Source organism: Taudactylus pleione, unplaced genomic scaffold (assembly GCF_031769625.1).
Source record: "Taudactylus pleione unplaced genomic scaffold, aTauple2 ptg000116l, whole genome shotgun sequence".
Taxonomy (NCBI): Eukaryota; Metazoa; Chordata; class Amphibia; order Anura; family Myobatrachidae; genus Taudactylus; species Taudactylus pleione.
In genome coordinates this window covers 12821894-12847997 of record NW_028284518.1, presented here as the reverse complement: position 1 = coordinate 12847997, position 26104 = coordinate 12821894, and the positions used below count along the sequence as shown (strand labels likewise).

At 43.8% G+C, this 26104-nt stretch overlaps 1 protein-coding gene across 1 annotated transcript in view; it reads left to right on the top strand.

Annotated features, from left to right (window-relative positions):
• The window catches only part of LY86 (lymphocyte antigen 86), an 87967-nt gene extending 74070 nt beyond the window's left edge, over positions 1-13897 (top strand). Inside the window, exon 5 of the mRNA XM_088471782.1 lies at positions 13805-13897. Within this exon, the coding sequence (XP_088327908.1) occupies positions 13805-13897 (93 nt within the window). The remainder of the gene's footprint in view (positions 1-13804) is intronic.
• The last annotated feature ends 12207 nt before the right edge of the window (positions 13898-26104 follow it).

Here is a 26104-nt window from a genome sequence, read left to right as displayed (position 1 = left end):
TTTGTCCTGGTGACGGCTCCCACCTTTTTCCAATGAGGGCGTTGCCCGGACTGCAGTTAGCAATCCGTTGCATTTCAAATCATACTCGCATAGTCTGCAGCGCCTAGAAGCAATGGTGAATTAGCAATGTGGGCTCTTTCTGCTACTCGCACGCCAGACTGGCAGTCCCGGGGGGAGGTGTTTCTGACTGCCAGTCCGGCATTTGTTTAGCACTAACAGCTTCCATTGGTAAACCACTAGTAGTGCACTCCGCCCTATTCAGAGTTCGGGACCATCTCCTGCAGTAATAATAATAATTAGCTGCAGATTTTCCTGGGTATTTTCCCTAGGTAAAATCCGCCACTGCATTCTCCTAATGAACATTTTACAATTTTTATAATCATATCGTACATGTCATCGGATTTTGATCATCACTTACATGGTCCCATCTACAATTAATGTACGGATAAATGAAATCTAAAAGCCTTGTGGGTATCTCTATCACCAAGGTGCCTATTCATGATGTTAATTATCGGGGACCTACTTTCCATAGGGAAGGAGCAGGTTGTGATCCACAAGTGGGAGTATACACCATCTGAAGATGGCGAATGCTCCCGCAGTCAAGCTCCGAAAATATTGTATTTTCGGAGCTTGATTAATTCTATCCCCATACTAGTGTATGGGGATAGCGGCCATTCTGCAAAAGGAGGGTAAGTAGGAGATATATCTGTGATATCTCCTGCTTTATCTGATTGATGAATGGCCCAATAATTTAATTTTTACAATTGCAGGTGAAAATTTTCTTTTTTACCTGCTTTTGTAAAAATTAATTGATGATTAATAGGCCCCCAAGCACCCATGCTCCCATGTGGTACTTAGATATATATCAGGTAATGGGGCCTATTCATCAGCACTTAATTTATACAAAAGCAGGTGAAAAATTAAATTTTCACCTAATTTTGTATAAATTGTCAGCCCCATTCATCAATCATGTAACGCAGGAGATATCACAGATATCTCCTGGTTACAATTGTGCCTCAATAATTATGAAATTCATCAAGTTCCGAAAAAGCTTTTTTTCGGAACTTGACTGAGAATCTGAACTTCACTCTGAGGTGGCGTACAGCCCCCGATAGTCTTCACAGGCTGCTGTTTACACGGCAGCCTATGAAGTAATACCATCCAGCCACAACAGAGGGATCTATTAAGATCCCTCCCTGCTGTGTCTGCTCTGCAGAGCCCTGGAACAGAGAGCTCTGAGACACTGCAGTAACAGTGTGTCGGGGGTAGAGGATGCGGCAGCGGCCGGTGTATTTGGCGGTGGGGGAAGGATTGGACACCCACGATGTTAGGGGGTGGTGATGACGACTCAGCAGCTGCCTTCCCTCCCAGCCAGACAGAAGGACAGCAGCTGTCTGACAGCCAGGCAGACCTGGCGGGGGGCTACGAGCATCCAAGGCTGCAGCAATAACCGGCAAGGGGCCTCCGTGGTTGCACCAAGAAAGCTGCCTTCCCTCCCAGCCGGGCAGTAGGACAGCAGCCGTCTGACACCCGGGCAGACCCGGCTGGGGATGTAACTTCTGGTTTCCTGTGAGTGAATTCATGCTCCTGTGTGTTCCAGCTAGGGGTGTGCACCGGGCACTTTTCGTTTTTGGGTTCTGGTTTTGGATCTGGATTTTTCTTCGTGTTTTGGATCTGGATTGGTTTTGCCAAAACTACCCTTCCGTGTTTTGGGTTCTGGGTTTTGTGCTTTGGATCTGTATTTTTTTTTTTTTTTAAATTACATAATTTGTGGGTTTTTCGGCTCCTATGCTATTATTAACCTCAGTAACATTACTTTCCACTCATTTCCAGTCTATTCTGAACACCTCACACCTCACAATAGTGTTTTTATGTCCAAAAGGTTGCACCGAGGTAGCTGGATGACTATGCTAAGTGACACGAGTGAGCGGCACAAACACGTGGCCCATCTAGGAGTGACATTGCAGTGGCAGACAGGATGGCAGTTTGAAAAACTAGGCCCCAAACAGTACATAATGCAAAGAAAAGAGGTGCAAGATGGAATTGTCCTTGGGCCCTCCCACCCTCCCTTATGTTGTATAAACAAGACATGCACACTTTAACAAGCCAATCATTTCAGCGCCAGGGTCTGCCACACGACTGTGGCTGAAATGATTGGTTCATTTGGGCCCCCACAAAACAAGCTGGCAATTAATCTGTCCCTGCACAAACTGGCTCTACGGAGGCAAGATGACGTCCTCATCCTCCTCATCCACTGATTCTTCACCCTCTTCAGTGTTGTGTACATCCTCATCCTCACAGAGTATTAATTTATCCCCACTGGAATCCACCACCACAGGTCCCTCTGTACGTTCTGGAGGCTGGTCTCCCTGGAAGAGTTGATAATTCATTTTTATGAACATCATCTTCTCCATATTTTGTGGAAGCAACCTCCTATGCCTTTCGCTGACAAGGTTCCCGGCTGCACTAAACACTCTTTCGGAGTACACACTGGAGGGGGGGCAACTCAGGTTAAATAGAGCCAGTTGTACAGGGGCCTCCAAATTGCCTCTTTTTCCTGCCAGTACAGGTATGGACTGTCTGACATCCCTACTTGGATGCTATCACCAATGTAATCCTCCACCATTCTGTCAGTGGTGACAGTATCATATGCAGTGACAGTAGACATGTCAGAAATTGTTGGCACGTCCTTCAGTCCGGACCAGATGTCCAAACTGGCCCTTGACTTATGACACAGGCGCATGCTTGGCGCTGCTGCTGTTTTGATGCACGTGTGGCTACTGCGCATACATTTCACACACAAACACAGAAAAAAAAGAATTGTTTATTTTTTGTGGAGTGCACTTTGAAGGTTATACCACCCTTTAACAGACTTATGGGACACAGGCGCACGCTTGGCGCTGCTCCTTTGTTGATGCACGTGCAGCCACAGTGCACACAATTCACAAACACAGAAAATATTTTTTTATTTTGTTTGGAGTGCACTTTGGGTGTTACACCACCCTTTAACAGACGAGCTAGCCGGCCCTTTACTTATGACACAGGCGCACGCTTGGCGCTACTTTGTTGATGCACGTGCGGCTACTGCGCACACAATTCACAAACACAAACAAAAAATTTTTTTTGGAGTGCACTTTGGGGGTTACAGCACCCTTTAACGGACAAGTCAGCCGGGCCCTTTACTTATGACACAGGCGCACTCTTGGTGCTGCTCCTTTGTTGATGTACGTGCCGCCACACTGCACACAACTCACAAACACAGAAAATATTTTTTTATTTTGTTTGGAGTGCACTTTGGGGGTTACAGCACCCTTTAACGGTCAAGCCAGCTGGCCCTTTACTTATGACACAGGCGCACGCTTGGCGCTACTTTGTTGATGCACGTGCAGCTACTGCCCACACAATTCACAAACACAGAAAAAAAAAAATTTGGAGTGCACTTTGGGGGAGCACCTCTGCTGCACAGATCACCATCTGGACAACACTACAGCACCCCTCTAGGACTACAGCCTTTATGAGACACTGCATAACACAGTGCAGCCAGCCCCTATAGACTTTGGAGTGGACACAGCCCCTATGGACAACTGACTGCACAACACAGCCCAGCAAGCCCCTATGACAGCAGCACAACACAGCCCAGCCAGCCCCTATGGACAACAGCAGCACAACACAGCCCAGTCAGCCCCTTTGGACTGAGTGGTCACAGCTTGTATGGACAACAGCAGCACAACACAGTCCAGCCAGCCCTAGCTCCCACCCTCCCTCTTCACTGTCCACAGCTGGAGTGAGAAATGGCACCGATGCGGGCACCTTTTATAGAATCCAAAACCCGCGAGATCCGGAAGGCGGGATGATGACGTTTTGCCTCGATTTCAGATCCGAGTCAGGCAGGAAAAGTCGAGCCTGACTCGGATACCACTCGGATCGTGGGGTCTGGGGGGGGTTCGGATTTCAGAAATCCGAACCCGCTCATCCCTAGTTCCAGCCCTTCGAGTCCAGTGTGTATCTCAGCTATCTCTGCTGCATTTCAATGTCTCTGTGGACAACCTGCTTATAACACCGTAGCAGTCTTTGCTGCACATCGGTGTCTGTGTGCACAACTTGTAACACCATAGCGGTCTTTGCCGCATCTCAGCTTCTGTGTGGACAACTTGCTTATAACACCATATCTGTCTTTGCCGCATCTCAGCGTCTGTGTGGACTTTTTGCTAATAGCATCAGAGCAGTCTCTGCTGCACTTCAGCCCACAAGGTTGCAACCAGCCAAGCTCATATCAACCCACCAGGTTGCAACTTGCCAAGTTCATAGCAACCCACAAGGCTGCAATTTGCCAAGTTCATATCAGCCCACAAGGCTGCAACCAGTCGAGTTCATATCGGCCCACAAGGCTACAACCAGCCAAATTCTTACCAGCCCACAAGGCTGCAATTTGCCAAGTTCAAATCACCCCACAAGGCTGCAACCAGCCTAGTTCATGTCAGCCCACTAGGCTGCAACCAGCCAAGTACTTACCAGCCCACAAGGCTGCAACTAGGCCACTAGGCCAGCCATAGACAAGGACTTCCTTTTGAGTTGATGCCATCGCTTCATATAATCCACAGCATTATTGCTTTAATCTTGAATTCTGAATCACGTAAATTTTATTCTGGATCCTTAACTGTATGCCAACACGACTGTTGCTATTCCTGGTCTCATGGGACTGATCCTACTGTGTGATTTATCAGGAGATCATAACAGTGTAAAAGTAAAGTGTTTGCAAAAGTCATCACCTTATTTTATATCCTAATATCCTTTGATAAATATGCCCCTTTCTGTGACTCCTGCAGTATCACTGACTCTCTCAGCACTCCTGGTCATTTCATATTCTTGACTCAAGTAATCTCTGGATTTGGCAGTGATGTTCAATATTCTCCGACTTCACCTCAATATGCAGCCCCAAACTTCTATTGTAGAACTCACAACTCCTCCCACATCAAGAGTCATACACACTCATGGTGCTTGGTTGTTACATATTGGTTTAATAGTAAGATACATACAACCTTGAAGGTAATTCACAAAATTGCAGCTCGACAGAGCAAATTCAATTGTGTGAACTTTTGAAATATGGACTGTGCTGCTGCGCTATCTCCACGATGCTCCTTTAAGGAAGCACCTGAACTTTACCAAGATGGCCACCAGTTGGTCTTCTGTATATGTGCGGCACCATCTTGTCACTGTGTAAGAGTGGAACACAGACTTTGTTACACTTAGCTCCTGAGACACCATGCAATATCCCCAGAGATACCTGCTTTTAGAGTATACCACTACCATATATATACGTAATGCAACGCTACCCACATACATCACCGACTGGTAACTATTATGTTCCACTCAAGCTTTGCACCATCCAGATAAAGAGTGTGTGTAACTGTGAGTATGGCTGTACAGACACACAGCTGCCCAATAAACCATAACACTGGTTAAGTCCTGAGCTATTTAGTAGAGATGTGCACTGACCCCTGTGTTTTGGTTTTGGATCTGGATCTCCCCTGGTTTTGGATCTGAATCTGGTTTTAGATTTTTTTCCTTGGTGGTTTGTTTTTTGGTTTTGGTTTTGGATCTGTATTTTTTCCCCCAAATTATATAAACAGCTAAAACCACATAATTTGGGGCTGTTTTTGTTTCTATAGTATTATTAACCTTAATAACAATCGTTTTCAGGCATTTCCATGCATTTGTAACCACCTCACAACTCACAATATTGATTTCACTATTTTTCACCAATATAGGCCAAAGGCTGCAGCGAGCTAGCTGGCTAAAGTAAGCAATAGAGCAGCAGCACAAATGCACGGCAGTTTATAAAACTATAGAACATCTATGAAACATTGCCACACAGCAGTGGCAGACAGGATGGCAGTTTAATAAACTATAATAATGTCAGTCGGCAATGCCCCAAATTGGGCAAAATGTAAAGAAAAAAGATGCAAGATGGAATTGTCCCTCCCACCCACTCTTATATGGGATATTAAAAAGGACATGCACAGTTTAACAAATGAAGCACTTTAGCCACTAGGACTGACACTTTCGTGGCTGAACTCTTTGGTTTGTTTGGGCACCCACAAAATATTTTTTGGAAGGACTACCTTCAATTATTAAGGAGGAGGTTGATGATGAGGGTGTTGGTGGTGGAAATTGCATGTTCTTGTCCAAATTGCTGGTAGCTGATACTGAACTGCTTGTTATTAATTTACACATTATTATTATTTTGTTAAACAAATTGCATGAACTCGCTGCAAATGACGTAAGAGGGAGGAGGTGCCTAGATGGTTAACGTCCCTTCCTGTGCTAACTTTGGTTTTACAAATGGAACAGATGCCTTCACAACTGTTGTCAGAGTTTAAATTAAAATAATTCCACACCCAAGACGTGGCTTATCTGGCTTTCTTTTTATCATGAGCAAGAACTGCTGCCACTGGTGGCTGTGTTACGCAAACATCCTCATCATCAACATCCTCATTAGCGTCAAATAGGACACAAATTTCCCCCTCATCCTCCTTTTGCTCTTCCTTCACACTATCATCCTCATTTTCTATTATTTCACCATCTAATACTAGTACAGCCGCCATGGCATCAGTGATCCGCTGTGAAACTGGGTGACAGCTGTTATACTTACTTCCTCTATCAAAGGACTGTTTAATAGTCAATTGTTTTTTTAACTTACTACTAGTAGTAGACTTCTTGGTCCCCTTCTGGGATGAAGATCCACCCCCAGCAGCAGCAACAGCCGTAGCACTCAATGATCCTTCTGAGGAATCGCGGATAGGAGAGGAGTCTGTCATGCTTTTGAAATTGGATGCAGGACTACTTCTGATCATGATTGAGGATGTTGATGATGATGCAGGTGTTGGTGGTGGAGATTGCAGGCGCTTGGATCCAGATAGAAGGGAGCAGCTAGGTAACACTGGACTGATTGTTCATTATTTTGTCCCCAAAGTTTCTGAATTTGAAATACCTTTTTCAATTTGATGAATACGCTGCAAGTGACGTAACAGGGAGGAGGTTCCAAGATGGTTACGGTCCTTACCTCTACTCCCTGTTACTTGGCAATGGTTACAAATGGCTTGGAAAAGGTTGTCCGGATTTGAGTGGAAATGATTCCACACATGAGATGTGGATTTTTTGGTTCTTTTATCCAGGCATGGCAACAATGGGATTTTTCCCACCATGGGCAACAACTGTTGCCTGATTTACAGTTTTTACACAAACATCCTCGCCATCAATATCCTCATCGTCCTTGTTGTTATCGCCAACTAGATAAATATCCTTCTCATCCTCCTCGTGCAATTCCACAGAAGCATCCTCAATTTCTACGTCAGAAGGCTCACAAATGGTGGAAGGAGGATCCTCTTCAAGTACAATATTACTAGAAAGGTCAGGCTCACACATGGCAACAGCGAACACACTTGGACTCTCCTCTAGGATTTGTGATTTTTCAGAGCACACAGTTGGTTCTGGTGTCTTACTCGTCTTAACAATTTTTATTTTTTTTGTACCTCTCCTACAAGCAGAGGGGCTTAAATTATCATCACTAGAACAGAACCAGTCATAAATAATAAAGGCCAAGGCCTTATCCTTTCCTTGCCACTCTGTGTAGTGAATGGCATATTGCCAATTTTTGGTTTCTCTAAAGCTGACTTAGCTTTAATTTTTTTTTGCTTTAACAGGGTAAAAGTTGATGTTTTTAGCCTGACTTTTTGGCCTGACTTAAGCCCTGGTACATCGGCCTTCATAGATGACATTAACGGCCTTGCATTGTCTTCATGACTGCTGCCAGCAACTACAAGACTGGTATGTGGATCTTGCTCTCTGGTCATGTGACTGTCCTCCACCTCATTACTCACTACGCACACAACCACACACAAAAAATTTTTTTTTTGTGGGCAGCAGCCCTTGACAGACAGCAGCACAGCACCCCTGCGCAGCTATGCCGATGACAGTGACAGGTGTGGCTGACACGCACACAAAAAAATTGTTGGTTTTGACTTTTTTATTTTTTTTGGGCAGCAGCCCTTGACAGACAGTAGCACAGCACCCCTGCACAGTTACGCCAATGACAGTGACAAGTGTGGTTAACACGCACAAAAAAAAATTGTTGGTATTTACTTTTTTAATTTTGGGGGGGCAGCAGCCCTTGACAGACAGCAGCACAGCACCCCTGTGCAGCTACACCGCTGACAGTGACAGGTGTGGCTAACACGCACACAAAAAATATATATATTTTTTTCACACCTGGGGGTTGGCAAAGATGAGCACTCCTGAAGGACATAGCTCCCCCTGGACAACACAGCACAACAGCCAGCCCCTATATGGACAACAGTAGCAAGCCAGCCCCTATATTGACAACAGTAGCCAGCCAGCCCCTATATTGACAACAGTAGCCAGCCAGCCCCTATATAGACAACAGTAGCCAGCCAGCCCCTATATGGACAACAGTAGCCAGCCCCTATATGGACAAAAGTAGCCAGCCAACCCCTATATGGACAACAGTAGCCAGGCAGCCCCTATATGGACAACAGTAGCCATCCAGCCTCTATAATAACAACAGTAGCCAGCCAGCCCCTATGGTCAGTGTCAGCAACAGATCCCATCTCCCTCCCTGTGCATGCTCCACAGCCGGAATGAAAAATGGCGGCGATCACGGGACCTTTTATAGAATCCAAAACCCGCGAGAATCTGACAGCAGGATGATGACGGTTTGCCTCGTTTTCAGATCCAAGCCAGGCAGGTAAACCCAAGCCACCTCGGATCTGACTTGGATCCCCGATGTTCGGGTGGATTTGGTTCTCAGGGAACCGAACCCGCTCATCTCTACTATTTAGTGCATTTGGAAATTCTGTTGGTGTATACTATTTACTTTGCTTACCACCAGAGGAGTAGCGTGGAACCATGGCGCCCGGAGAAAGTGCACGTTATACCACCCCCCCCCCCCTCCCTGTACTGGACTGTGCCAGTGGGGTATGGCCAGCCTTCGGGGGAATAATGAAGTGAAGAGAAAAAGAGCAAACAGTGGCAGTATGACACTTGGCATTGGGGTACCATTAGGGGAATAGAATGCTTCAGTGATCTGACAATAATGGGTAGCTCCTTTTGGCACTGCTTATGTATGTATAGCACCTAGGATCTGACTTTTATCTCATTAAAATCATTGTTATTAGTCAATAGAGGAGATTGTATTATATATTCTGATCATTTTACTTAAATTGAGAAAATATATGTGCTAGAGTGAGATTCCACAGGGTGCACAGCTTATTACTGCACCAAGGAGCTTTCACTGGAGTGGGGACACCTATGGGAAGCTCCCTACTTAGCTATACTCCTATTACACAAATATACATTGCACCTATATTAATGTGAGTACTACTAATCTTGTTCTGTCTACCACCATTATTATTTCAGGTCTCCTAATGTGTTTTAAAAGACCTTTCAAATAACACTGTGTGGTCATGCCTGGGAACACCACCATTACTTTAAATAGCAAAGCAGTGACTTTGTTTAATCTAATACCTTATAATTGAAGTTTAGGACTTTACCTCAGATGTGTCACTTTTAAGTCAATTGAAGCACAATGAATGAATGAGGAGAGAAGGAGAGAGGGGATCAAAGAGGAGAGGGGAGAGGAAAGTGCCGATCAGAAAGGCTAGGTGACAGAAGCCAATAAGAAAAGAAGAGAGGTGGTGACAGAAGCCAATAAGAAAGGAGTGGACGGGGCAAAGAGCCAATCACAGAATAGAGAAGGGTTGGAATTAAAGAGGTGAGAAGTGAATGTAAGCAATCTGACAGGAAAGGGGAGGTGACAGAAGATGATCACGGAGGAGGGAGGGCCGGAGGGGAGGTAATCTGGGCAGCTTGAATGAGCATGAAATGTAGAAACAGATCTCAGATCCGTAACTTATTTAGGATATAGAGCAAACAAACCGAGATAAAACTAACAGGCGGCCGTCACACTGTGCAGCGCCCTACGAATTCCGGAATCCTGGATGGCGCCTTCTGTCCACTTTGGCGCCCGGAGCTCATGCTCCACTGGAACCACTCTCGCTACTCCCCTGCTTACCACCATCAGATAGTACACACATATCATCATGAATTCCATGCTCCCAATTTCTATGTTTAAGGTCATGGTCTAGCACATGAAGATGGCAGTGAATGCAGCAGTGACTGAAGTATCTGGGTGGATCAAAGCAATGTCTAAATAGACACCAGATGTTAGACAGTCAATAGTTAGACAGGGACAAAAGTCAGACACACTAAAGTTAGACATGTAAAAAGATCGACAGGTACAAAAGGTCAATAGGGTCAAAAGTTCAACATGAAAATGGTCGACACAAAAATGGTCAGTTATTATTTGCCATGTACAAACATGGCAAATAATAATCAGAAAATCACAAGTTACATAATTAGTATCACTTGTATTCTTTTAAAATGTAGTCAGTCAGTAATGAGTACACCTGCACTCCAGTAAAGAGAAGTGAAAAACATGCACTGATAGGGTTCTCTGAGGACTGAAGTTGAGAAGCACTTTGATAGACATAGTTTTGTGCTACTTTTCAGTACGAATCGCCTGAATGGCCGCTCGGAGAGCCCATACATCTCTTGTCATTAGACCTCCCCCACATATTCACAGCACTCAGTATGTGACATCCTGCTCAGAGGAACTGATTAATCACCTCTGAGAAGGAAAAGTTAATAGAGAGTAGAACACACATCAGTCCCCTCTGAGTGGGGTCAATGATATAGAGCACTTTTGTATTTTTCATATCAGAATGTGATTTAGAAGCATTTTTAAGGTGCCCAAAAGACATGAGATTTCTGCCATCACAACCCTTATATACTGATCTCACTGCCACCCTGACTCATCACAGCTCTTCCCATTCAGAGCTACACACTACTGTTACTTAAACAGTTCTACATATGCTGCAGAACTAAATGCTTAATTAAAGCCAGAATACTACTTAATGAATCAGTTCTGAGTATGTGTACAGTTGCTAAGTAACAGCATTTACTTAGGATAGCTAATTTGCATACTACACAGCTTCTTACCATTTACATTTTTTAATGTCTCTTACTTAGTTATCTAAGCTTTCCCTAAAGGCTCTTACTTAATGGTCCTTAGTTTAGAGCACCTGGTCCTACAGTATGTGAATTGCTGAAACATAGAAGCATCTACACCCAAATAAAAAAAAAAATGTTCTGTGTCTCCAAACGTTTGCAACTTTTATTTAGTCCAGTAGAATTTAAAAGATAAAGGTCTTCATTCGTCTTTATGCTAATGCCATGACTGATGTTCTTACGACTGAGATGCACAGGGCAGCATTGCTAATACATCTCTGTGCGTCTTTAGTCTCACCATCGATGCTCCATCGAAGCTTGAACCTACCCTATGCAGGTGCATCTTGTGCCAGTATTATTGCGTCTTTTGAGGCAGCCACAGTCAACGACATGCCTGCTACACGCCCGATTCTGCCTGGCCACCCCCTGTTACTTCCCAGGAATGCCCGCTGAAATCCACAGCTCTTGTGTACAAATTTATTCTGCGTTTCCATGCAGTAACCATGGTGTTGCATGCACTGTGATTCAATCGCATGCACAGCACTTCCAACATTGCTTGCCGTTAGCGTGCACCTCTGAATCAGGCCCAAAGTGTTTAAAAGAAGAAAGTTGGGTAGAATTGTCTTTAAAAAATTATAGCTAATCCATAATCATTGTTTGGATGTATAAGACTTCCAAACTGTCTGCCTGATTCTTAGTAGCACGCCATGATGATGAATGGACACAGTTAAAGGATTTATTTTTTACTGCACATGCGTGAAAGTCACACCACACATGCATTCCAATGGTGTTCTTAGAGAGCCACAGTAATGACTTTAGATGCTTGTACACAGAACTGTATTGAAAATGTATTGGGAATTCTTGGGTGGTGACTGGGTGGTGAAGGGAGGTGGCCAATCAGACGCATGGAGATGGCCCGTTTTATGGGAGTGTTGCAGACGTGGAAGCAAGAAAGTAGTGAGGGTGGTTCTGGTGGAGCATGAGCTCCGGGCACCAGAAGGACAGAGGGTGCTATCCAGGGTACCGAAATTAATGGGGCGCTACACAGTATGTCTGCCACCTCTTAGTTTGATCTCAGTTTGTTTGCTCTATATCGCACATAAGATCCGTTTCTACATTTCGTGCTCCCTCAACTTGCCCAGATTACCTCCCCACTGAAAACATCTGTCACCTCTTTATTGATTACACTCACTTCTTTCATTACCTCTCCTCTCTACCCTGTGATTGGCTCTTTGCCCCTTTCCTCTCCTTTCTTATTGGCTTCTGTCACCTCCCCTCTCTGATGGTACTTTCCTCTCCCCTCTTGTCTTTGATCTCCCCCCTCCTTCTCTCCTCATTCATTCATTGTGCCTCGATGGACTTAGAAGTGAAACATCTGAGGTAAAGTCTTAAACTATATGAAAACTTCAATTATAAGGTATGAGATTGAAAAATTCACTGCTTTGCTATTTAAAGTAACGATGGTGTTCCCATGCATGACCACAAAGTATTATTTGAATGGTTCTTTTAAAAATATTAGGACTCCTGACATTATTTTAATGGTGGTAGACAGAACATGACATGGTTAGTTGTACTCACATTAATATACTGTAGGTGCTTGTATATATGCCAAGTAGGAACATAGCTGAGAAGGAGCTTCTCATAGGTGTCCCAACTCCAGTGAAAGCTGTTTGGGGCAGTAATTGCAGTAATAAGCTGTGCACCCTCTGGAATCTCGCTCTTGCACATGTACTCCGTCAATTTAAGTTAAATGATCAGAATATATAATACAATCTCCTTTATTGACTAATAACAATGATTCAAAGGAGCAAATGTCAGATCCTAGGTGCTATACATAAATCAAGCAGTACCAAAGGTGCCTCCCCTTAATGTTAGATAGTGCATCACCAAGGCATTCTATTCCCCCAATGGCACCTCAATGGCCAGCGTGATACTGCCATTGTTTGCTGTTTTCTCTTCCCTTTAATATTCCCCCGCAAGCTGACCATACCCCACTGGCACAGTTTAGTACAGGGAGTGAAGGGGAAGAGGGGTGGCGCTATGACATTTCACTTTCTCTGGGCGCCATGGTTCCACGCTACTCCTCTGCGTGGGAGTGGTTGCACACTCAGATGCTTAGATTCTTACACTGGAGGCCTTACTCAGATTAAAAATCAGATAAAAAATCTGCACCTACTCTAGAGCTAGATAGTTGCATTTAAAGATGCACAAAGCGGTATTACAGCATCTAAAAGACTCTCAATGTGGATGTCTCAGTCCTCGCACAGTTAGAAGCACAATGTACACCAGTGGACGGGCTTTTACTAGCATTACCATAAAGTCACAGATGCGATTATGACAAAAGATGCAAAAGCGATCGCAGCAACGTGCAGCTCAGAATCAGCCTCTGTATCTTGGTATCATTAAGTGGTCGCTTATTTATTTTAGTAATGCTGTAACATTTTGCATTCCTTAAGTTTTAAATCTTGTCTCCAAAATGTTTATATTGTTGGAAACACAGAAGCTTAGATATTCAATATTATTCTAACGTTTTTTTTGTCCAAACTATTAGTAAATGCAGTGTGTGAGGCATAGTCTTGTGATGTACAGTATTATTGTTCCTCAGTAAAGTTTTTTTGGGGGGAGGATATTAGTTTATTTTTCTTAATTTGCTACTGTAATATGTTTATAAAAATATTATTGTGTTAGATGTTAATTCCTTTTTTTTCCATTTTTTTAGGGAGATTACATTGTTTTATTCGAACTGAGGAATGAAGATAATTATCAAATGGCATGTACAAACATCACTGTATATAGTCATCCACGTATTTAAAGGACTGCGTAATTCGCAGAAAACAACAAAGTATTCAATATGTTTAATATAAAAAGGAATGTGAATGGATTTATGACGGTAGGGCTCAGGGGCAGAACACTACATACAGTGGAAGATTGAATACTTAAAGTGGCCCTGGAAAAAATTCTGAAAGTGGTCTCATGAAGGCAAGATCAAATCAACTTTAGGTGAGGCCAACACAAAAGTTAAAAGGGTTAGTACATTATTATGTCTAGTCACATTGGTGGTAGATAAGGGCAATACAATACAATACAAAATGTTAGATGGAGAACAACATTGGCAGGCTTTTTACATACAATACATAGAGCATACTAGTGACTGCCATACAATACAAAGAATATTTTAGTATCCACCATACAATGCAGAGCATATTAGTGAGCGCCATACAGAACATAAAGCATCTAATTACCACCATTCAATGCAGAGACCATCCTAGTGACTGTTATATAATTCAGAAAGCATCCATTGACTTCCATACAATACAGAGAGCATCCTAGCTACCTCCATATATTAAAATAAAAACTAGCCATATAATACAGGGAGAATTGTATTGCCCTCCGGCCTCCATACAATAGAGAGTGCATCCTAAATACGACCATACAATACAGAGAGTATTCTAGTAATCGCCCTAAAATTCAGAGACCATCCTAGATATCTGCATATATGAAAGTATTTTTGTTGCCACAACACAATATCTTACCCTAATCATTAATTACCACTTCTCAAAAAGTATTAACTTCTTCAGCTGCATTATAACAACCACATTCAACATATTTAACCCCGTTATAATCATTCCTTATCCTCTTGTCTTTGAAAGAGCTCCTTAAGGTGGGTAGACACACCACGATTTTTTGAACGATTTAACTATAACGACGTCGTTCAGTGTAAAATGATAAACGATGAACGGTTATCGTTCATGCGCATTCATGTTTGTCGATTGTAGTTTGTAGTTCAGTCAGACTGGCCAATTGAACGATTTTCAATAAAAGTTGCAACATTTTTCTTTCAACACACAGAAAATCGTTTATTATGTAAAGTAAAACCAACTACTTTGTAAAACGATTTTCGTTCACTTTTTCAAGGGAAAAACTGAACGAAAATCGTTCAACGAAAATCGTTCATTACCTACATCATTGTGTGTGTGTACGCACCTTTAATGCTAACTAACTCCATTAAATGCATTAACCCCTTAACCTTTATATTAAAACCCTAACTAACCCCCTTATTCTGAACATTACATTTTAATAGCGTCTTTTATTTGGTATATTCCCATCCTCCCTCCCATTTCTCTATTTTAAAAAAAATCACAATAATATCATCAGGTTCAATACAAAATCATCAAGATTTCTCTAGTTACAAGTCTTGGCTTCATTTAAAGTTTATTTTAAGCTAACTGGAAAACTTGCTTTGTTACATAGCATATATTCAGTTGTGAAGGTTTTATGTATTTTTTATTGCAAATTCTTTTTTGATAACCACAATATAAGGCTTTGATTAATTTGCCACAATCAGATTAACTTGCATATCATGTCTCCTTTTACCTTTGAGACTCATGTTTGTTTTATTGCCGCTGTTTATTAAACTGAAAAAGTTTTTCACATTTTGCTTTCCAGTTTTTGCATTATTGACAACATTAAGCCGTAAATGTATTGTACAAATATCAATAATTCTGAAGCATAAACAGCTGTATTATATAATGAAGTTACATTGAAAGTTTATATCTGTATTTATGCAGTGATAATTGCTCTCAATTTTACATAGATGGATCTGCTTGTGATCCAATCTCTTCCCTTTGATGCTGCTGGTCACTTGACAAATGTTGTCAGGATTTAGGAAAAAAATTATTTCACGTGAAAGAGATGGCTTTTTTGTTCTTATACCCAGGCATGACAATTCCCTTTTTCTTATCACTGACAAGAACTGATGCCACTGGTGGCTGAGTTACTTTGATACAAACAACATCCTCCTCCTGAATTTTATCAACTTCTTCTTGTCGAACACATTCATCATCAACATCCTCATTGGCATCAGATACACAAATATTCCCCTCATTCTGTTGCACTTGCACAGTAGCATCCTCAATTTCTATGTTATCATCATTACTTTTACTGCTACTCATTCTCACATTTGCAGAGGCAGAGGGTGCAGAAATGGTGGAAGGAGGTTTCTCTAGGATTAAAGTATCAGAATTGTCAAATTTACACATAGCCTTAGACTCTCCCTTAGACTCTTCTCAGGGATATGTGAAGTTTGTGAACACACAGTTTGTTCTTCAGCCTTAGTGTTCTCTTTGTGCACTAATTTGCCTATTAAGAAGGTGCACTTAAACCTTCTTTCCCCTTGACCACCATTAGCAGATTTTCAAGAAGTACTATGACTGGGAGCAGCTGCAGCACTAGTACTGAGTTGCCCCTGCATTTCTATCGACTTATCCATGATTGGTTTTATTTTTTACACCAGGGCAGGACTAATGCTCCCAGTGTTCAACGTAACTGTCAGCACACCAAGTGAATGTTCAACAATGAGATAGGAAAAGGAGAGACTGTTACCTTTACCATGAAGTTTTATTAAACACCTGGAGATTTATTTTTTTTGACACCAGCAAGAAAAAAATTCTTTCCAATTATGATTTTTGGGGTGCAGATAATGGGGCATACCACTGCACATAGTAGCTGCTACAGGAAAACACAATATCCAATTTTTTAAGAAAAATCCTTTACAAAACACTGTACATTTTTAAGCGCCTGGAACAGTCTCCTTTGTGAGAATTGTTTTGGGGTGCAGATGATGGAGGATATCACCACACACAGTAGCTACCACTAGAAAACACACAATGCAATTTTTTTAAATTCCAGTACAAAACACCAGTAATTTTTTTATGTGCTAAGAATAGAACAGATCCCCTTTGTGAGAATTGTTTTGTGGTGCAGATGATGGGGGATACCACCGCTCACAGTAGCTTTCACTGGAAAACACACTATGCAATTTAAAAAAAAATCCTTTACAAAACACTGGCAATTTTTTTGCACAGAATAAGTCTCCTTTGTGAGAATTGTTTTAGGGAGCAGATAATGGGGGGATATCACCACACACAGTAGCTGCCACTGGAAAACACACAATGCTAATTTTTAAAAATTCCTTTACAAAACACTGGCAATTTTTTTTTATGTGTCAGGAACAGAACAGGGGGTATATTTACTAAAGTGAGAGGTGAGAGTTTTTAGAAGTGGAGATGTTGCCCATAGCAACCGAAAACTCTCACTTTAGTAAATATACCCCAGGTCTCCTTTGTGAGAATTGCATATGATGGAGGAGGGTTACCACCTCACACAGAACAGTATTATATAAGCTGAATCACTCTCAACACACACTTCTTGAAATATACAATATTTTTTAATCGAATTAGAAAAGACTGCAGGATTTTTTTAAGACAACTGGAAAAAAAACATTGCTTTTGCAACTTTTATTTTTTTACAACAGGAAAAGACACAAAACATAGAGGTCTTGAGGGGTTTATCCATTAGGCAACCCGAAAAACTGAACATCTAGCGTTCAGTCCTTCAGGTGCCTGCACTGAACGGCGTTCACTGAACGTCTTTCAGTGCAAGATCCGGAACATGGGGAACCTGACGATTATCATCAAGTTGACCAGCATGTTCCGTAGATAGTCTGGGTCGGCAAGGACCCAGCGTGCACGCACATCGCTGATCCTTGCCGGCTATCCATTACGTGACTTTGTGAACAATGCTACCAAAACCTCATGGTTTTGGTCGGATCGTTCAAAAAGTCATGTAATAGATAGGCCCCTTTGGGGTGCAGCTCAGACAACAGTATTTTTTTAACAGATAGGGGTAAATTTAATAGTTTGTAATATCTTAAAACATGCGATTTTTCAACAAAAAACATGTAAGTTTGCATTCGTCATATATAACAGGCATAGAGAGCATGTAAACGTGCATCAAACTTGCAACAACCATTTTCGCACCAGCAAAACATGCTATCCAGATGTAGTCCATGTAAAACATACAACTGTACGGATGTAATAGACTGTGAGTCATAAACTCACGCAGAACTCACAAAAAAAAACTCATACTAACACACTAATTAGCAGGGTGCTAAAGCTTAAAATAATGTATACCAATATATTTAGTGCACAAATTAATTTGATGAAGCTGCAAACACACATGTGAACCTGTGTAAGTTAAAAAAAAACTACAAAGCCAATCACTAGAAAATGAACGGGTTTTGCGCTAATTTGATGTATATAAAAATTATATAATAGTGCTATTCAATACTATTACCAAATAAGGCAGAACCAAATATGATCAAGACGCCAGAATAGTTTTAAATATATTTATATTTAATAATCTAATTCATAAAAAGCATACATATTCAGGTGTATATACACTATAACATGCTATAAATCTGCCCAATTATATGTAGAGGTGGGTGCATCCAATAGCTGTTTCTTTTTCCTCAATAGAATGTTAATGGAGCAAAGTATGTCACTTTAAGATCTCACCACATTAGACTGTAAAGGTAACGTCGTTTGAGTGTCCACTCCTCTGTTTAATAAGCTCCTGTTCAGGTGTATTTGGAGCCTCATCGGGCAAAGGTGTGTAAGCGGTTCTCCTGGGCAGTAATTTTGTCAGCCTGTGACAGCCCTTCACCACACTGCAGAGAAAGCACTCTCCTGGCTTGCAGAATAGGCCAGACTACATCTCCGTTTTCTCTCCTCTTTAAGGTGAGTGCTGAAGAGACAGGGACCGACTGCACAAAGGACATGATTCAGACCCGTTTGCTAGCAAGCGATCGCTCATTGCTGGCGATGTTTGCTAATGTGCGCATGCGTATACTTCGCAGTGCACGTGCGCAAACTAGTACGAGCGATCGGGATGCGCTCACTCGCCTTGCAAAGACAGCCCAGTGAAATGAGTGACAGGAGAGGCCGTTTGTGGGTGGTAACAGGGGCAGGCCACTGGAAACGGGGGAGTGGAGTTGCGAACGCAGGCGTGCCTGAGCGTTTCAGAGGCGTGCATAATTAACAGGCAGCGTCATAGTACATGTCACCTGTTGAATTATACACTGAAGTGCTCACAGTGCTTGTGGTAGGGTACAGTCTACCGCAAGTGCTGTGGTCAGTTCCGATGACCCCAATGTACCGATGGTTGCATACACTTCCTGGAGATGACGTGCGCAAGTGGGCATCTTAAGACAGGCTGGTGGGCATCTGCATACCCAAAGCGATCGCTCGCCAAGATATAGTGGGCTTGATTATGCCTTTCTGTACGATCGCCTGCCTTTACGTCACTTAGCTGAATTTGCATTAGCTGGGAGCGAGCGACCGCATCTAGCGAGCGGGTCTAAATCAGGCCCAAAGTCCCACCAAGTAGCAGATCAAATAAGAACAGTCTTCTGAAGTCCTCTGACCAGTTTCGCTCCCTCCAATGGAAGCTTTTCAAAGAGTTTTGCAATTATTATTCTTTTAGAACAGGAAAAGACACAAAACAAAGAGGTCTTGGGGTACAGCTTAGACACAAGTATTTTTTGGACAGATAGGGGTAAATTTAATAGGTTGTAATTTCTTAAAACATGTCATTATTCAGCAAAAAACATGCAATAGGCATAGAGAGCATGTAAACGTGCATCAAAATTGCAACAACCATTCTCACACCGGCAAAACATGCTATCCAGATGTCGCCCATGTAAAACATTCAACTGTCTGGATGTAATAGACTGCGAGTCATAAACTCATGCAGAACTCATAAAAATAAACTCATGAAATAATAGACTAATCCCAGGACATCCAGTTTAATGTGCGACTTTACTGTAACTCAACATCTGAGTCCTGTTAACAGAGAAAATGGCCATTAACATTAATCAATCCCCTACATAAACCACACTTACCTCCATTTCACCTATGTGGATGTAGTAATGGCAAATTTTCTGAACTCCTATAAGCTGTACATGTTTGGGCTTCTGACTATTGAGGAGCAACGCAGTAGTAGGGCGAAGGAGCATCACCAGATCCAGCGACCCATTAGGGCACATGCCAGGTGAACCTTTAGGGCGGTATTCAATTGTTTTTGCGGTCCGGATCTCCCGTCAAAATTGACGGGAGATCGCGGGCTGCTATTCAATTGTTCCTGCTTTTCGCGCTGATCGCGCCCAAAGTGGTCAGGTTTAGCCACGTGGATCGGTTAACCCCAACCAAAGTGCTCGGCGCGATCGCGAAAAGTGCCGTTTGGACGCCCAAACAGGTCACTTTTTGCCCATTTCAGCTCGAACCCCCCTGGGGCTGCAAGTTGAAATGGAGCACTGGCAGCTGATCGCGCCCGACAGGAGCAATAATTGAATAGCTCCATCGGGTGCAAAGGGGGCTGGAAACAATTGAATTCCGCCCTTAGATTTTATATGGGCTTGGACTCCAACTTAGATAAGAAGGTGGTGCAGCTTTTCAGGCTGAACCGCACTAACCTCCAAAACTTATATGAGCAGGTGAGAGATGATTTAGAACCTTTGGCAGTAACCAGGGTTGTTTCTAGAGAGGAGGGGGTCCATGTGCAGTCTCCGACACGGGCCCCCTCCTCTCTGCCCGCCGGAGTTATAGACTCTGGGCACTAGAGTGTGCCCAGAGTCTATAGTGTATGCACAGATCACCGGGAAAATGGCCGTGGCGGCCATTTTCCCTGTACTGCGCATGCGGAAATGACGGGAAAATGGCCATCGCAGCCATTTTCCAGTAGTTTTACAGTGCCGGGCCACCACGCCGACGTGGGACTCCGGAGAGGTAAGTAAAATTATGGGTGCAGGGTGTGCGGTGCAGGGCCCCCCTGGACCCAGGGGCCCGTGTTCCCCGTACACCCTGCACCCATTATAGATACGCCCCTGGCAGTAACTATGCAGTGTCTGGCCTTCATAAATTATTGTGTGCCCTGTACTTTTTTGAAACAGTCTCCTTTCAGTGTGTGAGCTATATGGTGTTGGGGATTACACAGGCCACTTTTTCCAAACATTTAACTCAATTATTATGTTCCTTGTAGAAAATTGCATACACATATCTCATTCCCCAGTTCCAAGTCAGAGTGGCAGGACTTGAAGATCAACTTCTCCTCGCAGGATTCCCAAATGTCCTTGGAGTCATAGATTGTACCCACACTGGGCTCAGAGCACCACACTTGAGGGGGAAAGTGTATGTCAATAGGCATCACTACCACTCCTTGAATGTGCAGGTGGTCTGTGATGTTCACCTGCAAATTCTCAGTGTAGTTTCAGGTTATCCAGGATCTTGTCATGATGTCTATATCCTTCGCCAGTCAGCCCTATGGGAAAAGTTTGAAGGTGGAGACATGCCCGAGGGCTGGTAGTAGGTATGTAATACTAGCTTTTCATAATACAATTTTTATCTGCAGCAACTGCATGGCCCCTTTATGAGTATGTATTTAAAGTGAAACAGATATTCTGCCTTACATATACTTTATGTTTATATTTGTTGAATGTGTGTTGGAATTAATGTTTGTCCACCTAAATACTCTTCCTGTGACGTTTCTTGAAATAGATTATTATTAACTTTGTGTTTGTTTAATTGCAACCTTAAACTAGGCTGGTGTTTTATGTATACCTCCCATCCTCTGAGGATTGACCCGCGTGTGAATCAGTGACAATAAAACATACTCAATTGAAATAAAGACACAGACTTGTATTTGGCAGAATTTGTTAGCTATTTTATTTAAATAACAGATAATGAAATTAGTTACTAAAATTAGTTAAATTAATTTAAATATGGTGGCAAAGACAGAACGGCTAACAACAGCCCAAGCCTAACACTATAAACACTCTAACCACAACACATACACTCAAGCCTTCTACCTTGACTACCCACCCGACCAGGTGATGATGCTGCCCCCGGCAGGGTGGTCCAGCAGACATAAACAGTCAACAGAGGTGAGCGAAACAAAGAGTAAAGCAATATTCACAGCGCTAATAGGTAACCTGCCGTTCTTTCCCGCCTAAAATAGCCAATGAAGAAATCACCAAACCCAAATCAAAGAGAGCAAATAAAGTAAAATTTAGGGAGGGAGGATGGGAAGATAGGAACAAAAGAGGCTGACTCCGCCTCCAACAAACTCTAATATCCTTGCTAAAACCTACAACTCTAAAAACCCATAGGACCCTGATTATCACATGATGATTCCCCACACAGGTCCGCCCCCAGCCTACGAGGTTTAACCCACTCCACTCCTATACAGTCATTTCGTTATCTAGTCAATGCAGTGGCGTAAGTTCATCCCAGTCGCCCGGAGGCAAGTTAAAGTCGTGCGCCCCCCGAGAGAAAGGTGCATATATATGTATCGATATATATACACGCGCATGCGAATAGTGGCGATAAAAAATTATTATTAATATAATATGCCACTTTGGGGCCCCATATTAATTTATATATATATATATATATATATACATTCAGTTTATATATCCTTCACACAGCTCTCCCCCTTCACTCAGATCCCCCCCCGCAACACATACACACACAGCTGACTCAGATCTCCCTATACAGCCTTCTACCCCCTCACTTAGCTCCCAGCTCACACACACACACAGCACTCCACCCCAGGGCGTATTTATAATGGGTACAGGGTGTCCGATGCACAAAGGCCGAAGGGGGGCCCATACCGCACACCCTGGACCCATAATTATACTTACCTCTCTGGAATCCCACGTCAGTGCTGGTGTCAGCGCCGTAAAAATGCACACATCCCGCATCTCACACAGACCCCACATACACATACAGCTCTCCCTTCTCAGATTCCCCCACACAGCTTCTTGCACTTTAAAGCTATCATGAGTTTAACATGACATGACATAGTGTAAAAAAAAATGCTCTTTAAATATATAACTTTCTCCAGCACCTTCCGCTCTCCCCATACCATAGGGCTTGTACTTACTTTGTTTTTCAGCTACAGTAGCCAATGCTCAGCCTCTCCAAACTCCCGTCCGCTCCCCAGTGACAGCCGCCGGCTGCACTGACTCCCGTCCACTCTCCAGTGTCCCCACCGTGACAGCTGCCGTGCAGCCCTTACATGCCCGTGCCGGCCGCACTGTTTTCCTCCCGGCTCCTCAGTTTGGCAGACTCAGCCTCAGGGAGGGTCGGAGTCATATGTTATGTGACGTTCGCCTCTAGAGCAGTCCAGACAGGTCACAGAGGAGGAGTGCAGCTGATGATGATCGGGGCTCAGCTCGGCGGCTTCCCTGTTTCAGCACAGGCACAGCACTGCAGGACACGGAATGGGTGACAATGGAGTAGTTGCCCCCTTCAGGGCTGGCGCCTGGCGGCAATTGACTCCATTGTCTCCGGCAGTTCCGCCACTGATTCAATGTAAAGGCTACACAGTTAATTTTGTAATGTTATCCCCCTCTTTAAATTCCCCAGGTGATTCGGGATATGGGTGTCAAATCTAGCTCATGACTCCTCTTTCTAATCCACGTTGTCTGGCTCAACAAAAATACAATGTTGCTCACATTGCTACAAGCAACGTTATATAGCACACCTTTGGACTTTTGAACAACTGGTTCTGCTGTTTGGATAGGTTGGGGGGAATTCTTCTATATGCCCCACAGAAAGCTGGTGACATCATTACTGACTAGTGTATGCTGCACAATAATGCCCTTGGACAAGATAGGACTGATCTTGGGGACATAGAGGCATAAAGTGAGGAGACTTCTGACCCATCACCATCTCAGGATGTTGTGAATACACAGCGGGAACGAGGTTCATGAAAGGATCATATGCCAGCATTTCACATGTGTGTTTGTGATATTGTAAATCTGTAAATGGTGATATGTTACCCAGGTATGGTTGTAGTATATATTTTTGTATTTGTTGTCATTACTAGGGCCGGCTCTAGGGGTGTTCGACCAGTGCAGTCGCACAGGGGTGCCACCCGATTTCAGCGGGACAGTACTGTCCCACTGTTCCACCCGCGGGCCAAAGTGGCCCGCGGGTGGTCAAATCGGGAGGTTGGGGACCCCCACCGCTGCAGCTGTGTGGCGGTGCAGGACCCCCAGAGTGTGAATGCATGCCGCAACCATTCACTGATGGGAGAGGGCTGGGGGAAGCCCAGCCAGTGACGGAGTGCTGAGCTTTACCCCCAGCCTGATGTTATTTGGAGGCGTGCCATGCGGGCATGACTCAAAATAACATTACACAGGGGCGTGGCCCATGGTAAGTAGGCCACACCCCCAAATGTGCCCGCTCGTGGCTTTGCTGCGCGCAATGTTAGGGCACCTTCTCAAGGGCCGGCACAGGGTGCGCCGAACCCTGGAGCCAGCCCTGGTCATTACAGAGGGTACTTACATCTTCCCATGTGATGTGCTGGCATATAATTGTTATAAAAATGCATATGGTAAGTTTGGGTAAATTGTACACTTGACAAAATAGGTATAGTTTTTTTTTTGTATAAAATTAGAGTACAGCATTTCCATAATGATTTTTTTCCTGTGGACAATAAATAAAATACAATCCATGTTTTAGTAATTAGTATTTTTTTGTCAAATATATACACACAGTGTTAGTTAATTTTAATAATAAAAACAGACAAAATTTACTTAAGCCAAAAAAAATTACTAAACAGACAATTGTGATTAGCAAAATGTTCACTGGCCCTAGGGGGAGTGTTAGGAGCGGAATGGGTATGAAGAGCCGGCGATTGAATAGCCGACTCCGGCAGGCCCAAAGGGAAAAAAATATTCCGACAGGGCAGGTAAGTACTCTATCCTCACCCCTCTCCCCCCCCCCCTAACCCTCCCTTAGTGGTGCCTAACCCTAACCTCCCGCCTAGTGCCTTACCCTAACCTCCCCTCGGGGGTGCCTAATCCTAACCCCCCCTTACCGCACCCTAAACCTAACCTTCCCAAAGGTGGGGGGTGCCTAACTCTACCCTTCCCCCAGGGGTGCCTAGCCCTAACCTGCCCCCCTAGGGGTGCCTAAACCAAACCTCCCCCCCAAGAAAACCTAACCCTGCTACGCTCCCTAAAGCTAACCCTCTCCTACGAAGCTAACGCTAAGGGTGCCCGGATTTACCTCATTCAGACCAGGCGTCCTTCGGCATTTCTGCATCAGGATTAAGATAGGCGTCGGTGTTTCGATGTCTATCTTAAATCCCTTGACCTGTTATGAGCAGAGCCTGGTGAGGTTGTTGGTTTGGTTGCTAGCAGTGGATGTTGTAAGAGCAGCTGAGTAGAGCCTCTGTTTGAGCCCTAATTGCCTGGGTCATGTCTGACATACAGCAATCTAGATTAGCTGCCATTCTGGTTCTAGTACCTTGTGCAACTCTATTAGTATGTGGAATTTTACATAATTGTGATGAAATGCTGCTTAGTTGTGTGGTTTGCACCTTCATGAATTTTATCTGCAAATTCTGGAAGATATTCAAGGACTGTGACATCTCTTCCAGAGTTGGGATGGGTGGGGTTGTGGGTGTGGGCTGCTGGCATTGGTCTGTGTGCTCAATAGTGTTTTCTGTCATGTAGTCCACAGGCAGGGCTGCCATCAGAAATTGTAGGGCCCGGTGCTGTCAAAATAGGCAGGGCCCCCCAGCAGGGATGGGGTAGAGGTGGGTGGAGCTACACCGGGGGTGGGACATCAATTGGTTTATAAACCAGTTTAAAAATTCTCAAAAAATCTAAAATATAGGGAAATCAACTTTGAAAAAGCTGGATTCACCTAAAATACACTGAAAAAGAGGGATCCACATAAAAAGCCAAAAGGAAGGGAAGTGCAGGACACAGGGCAGAAAAAGGCTGGCTGGCTGGACTAGGGGGGTGGGGGGAGGCACAGGGCTGAGAAGGCTGGCTGGTCCAGGGGGGAGGGGGGACAGGGCATGGAAGGCTAGATGGACTGGGGGGACAGGAAAGGCAGGCTGGATTGGGGGGGACAGGGAATGTCCCCCCAAGTCAAGGAGCGCTGCCTGGACTTGGGGGGGGACAGGGAACACTGGCTGGACTTGGGGGGGGGTGGAGGCTGGCTGTACTAGGGGGAGAAGGCACAGGGCAGAGAAGGCTGGCTGGACTGGGGGGGGCTTGCTGTACTGTGGGGAAGGCTGGCTGTACTATGGAGAAACTTGGCAGGCTGGCTGGCATAGGGCAGAGAAGGCTGGCTGGAACGGGGGCAGGTAAGGAGAGGCTGGA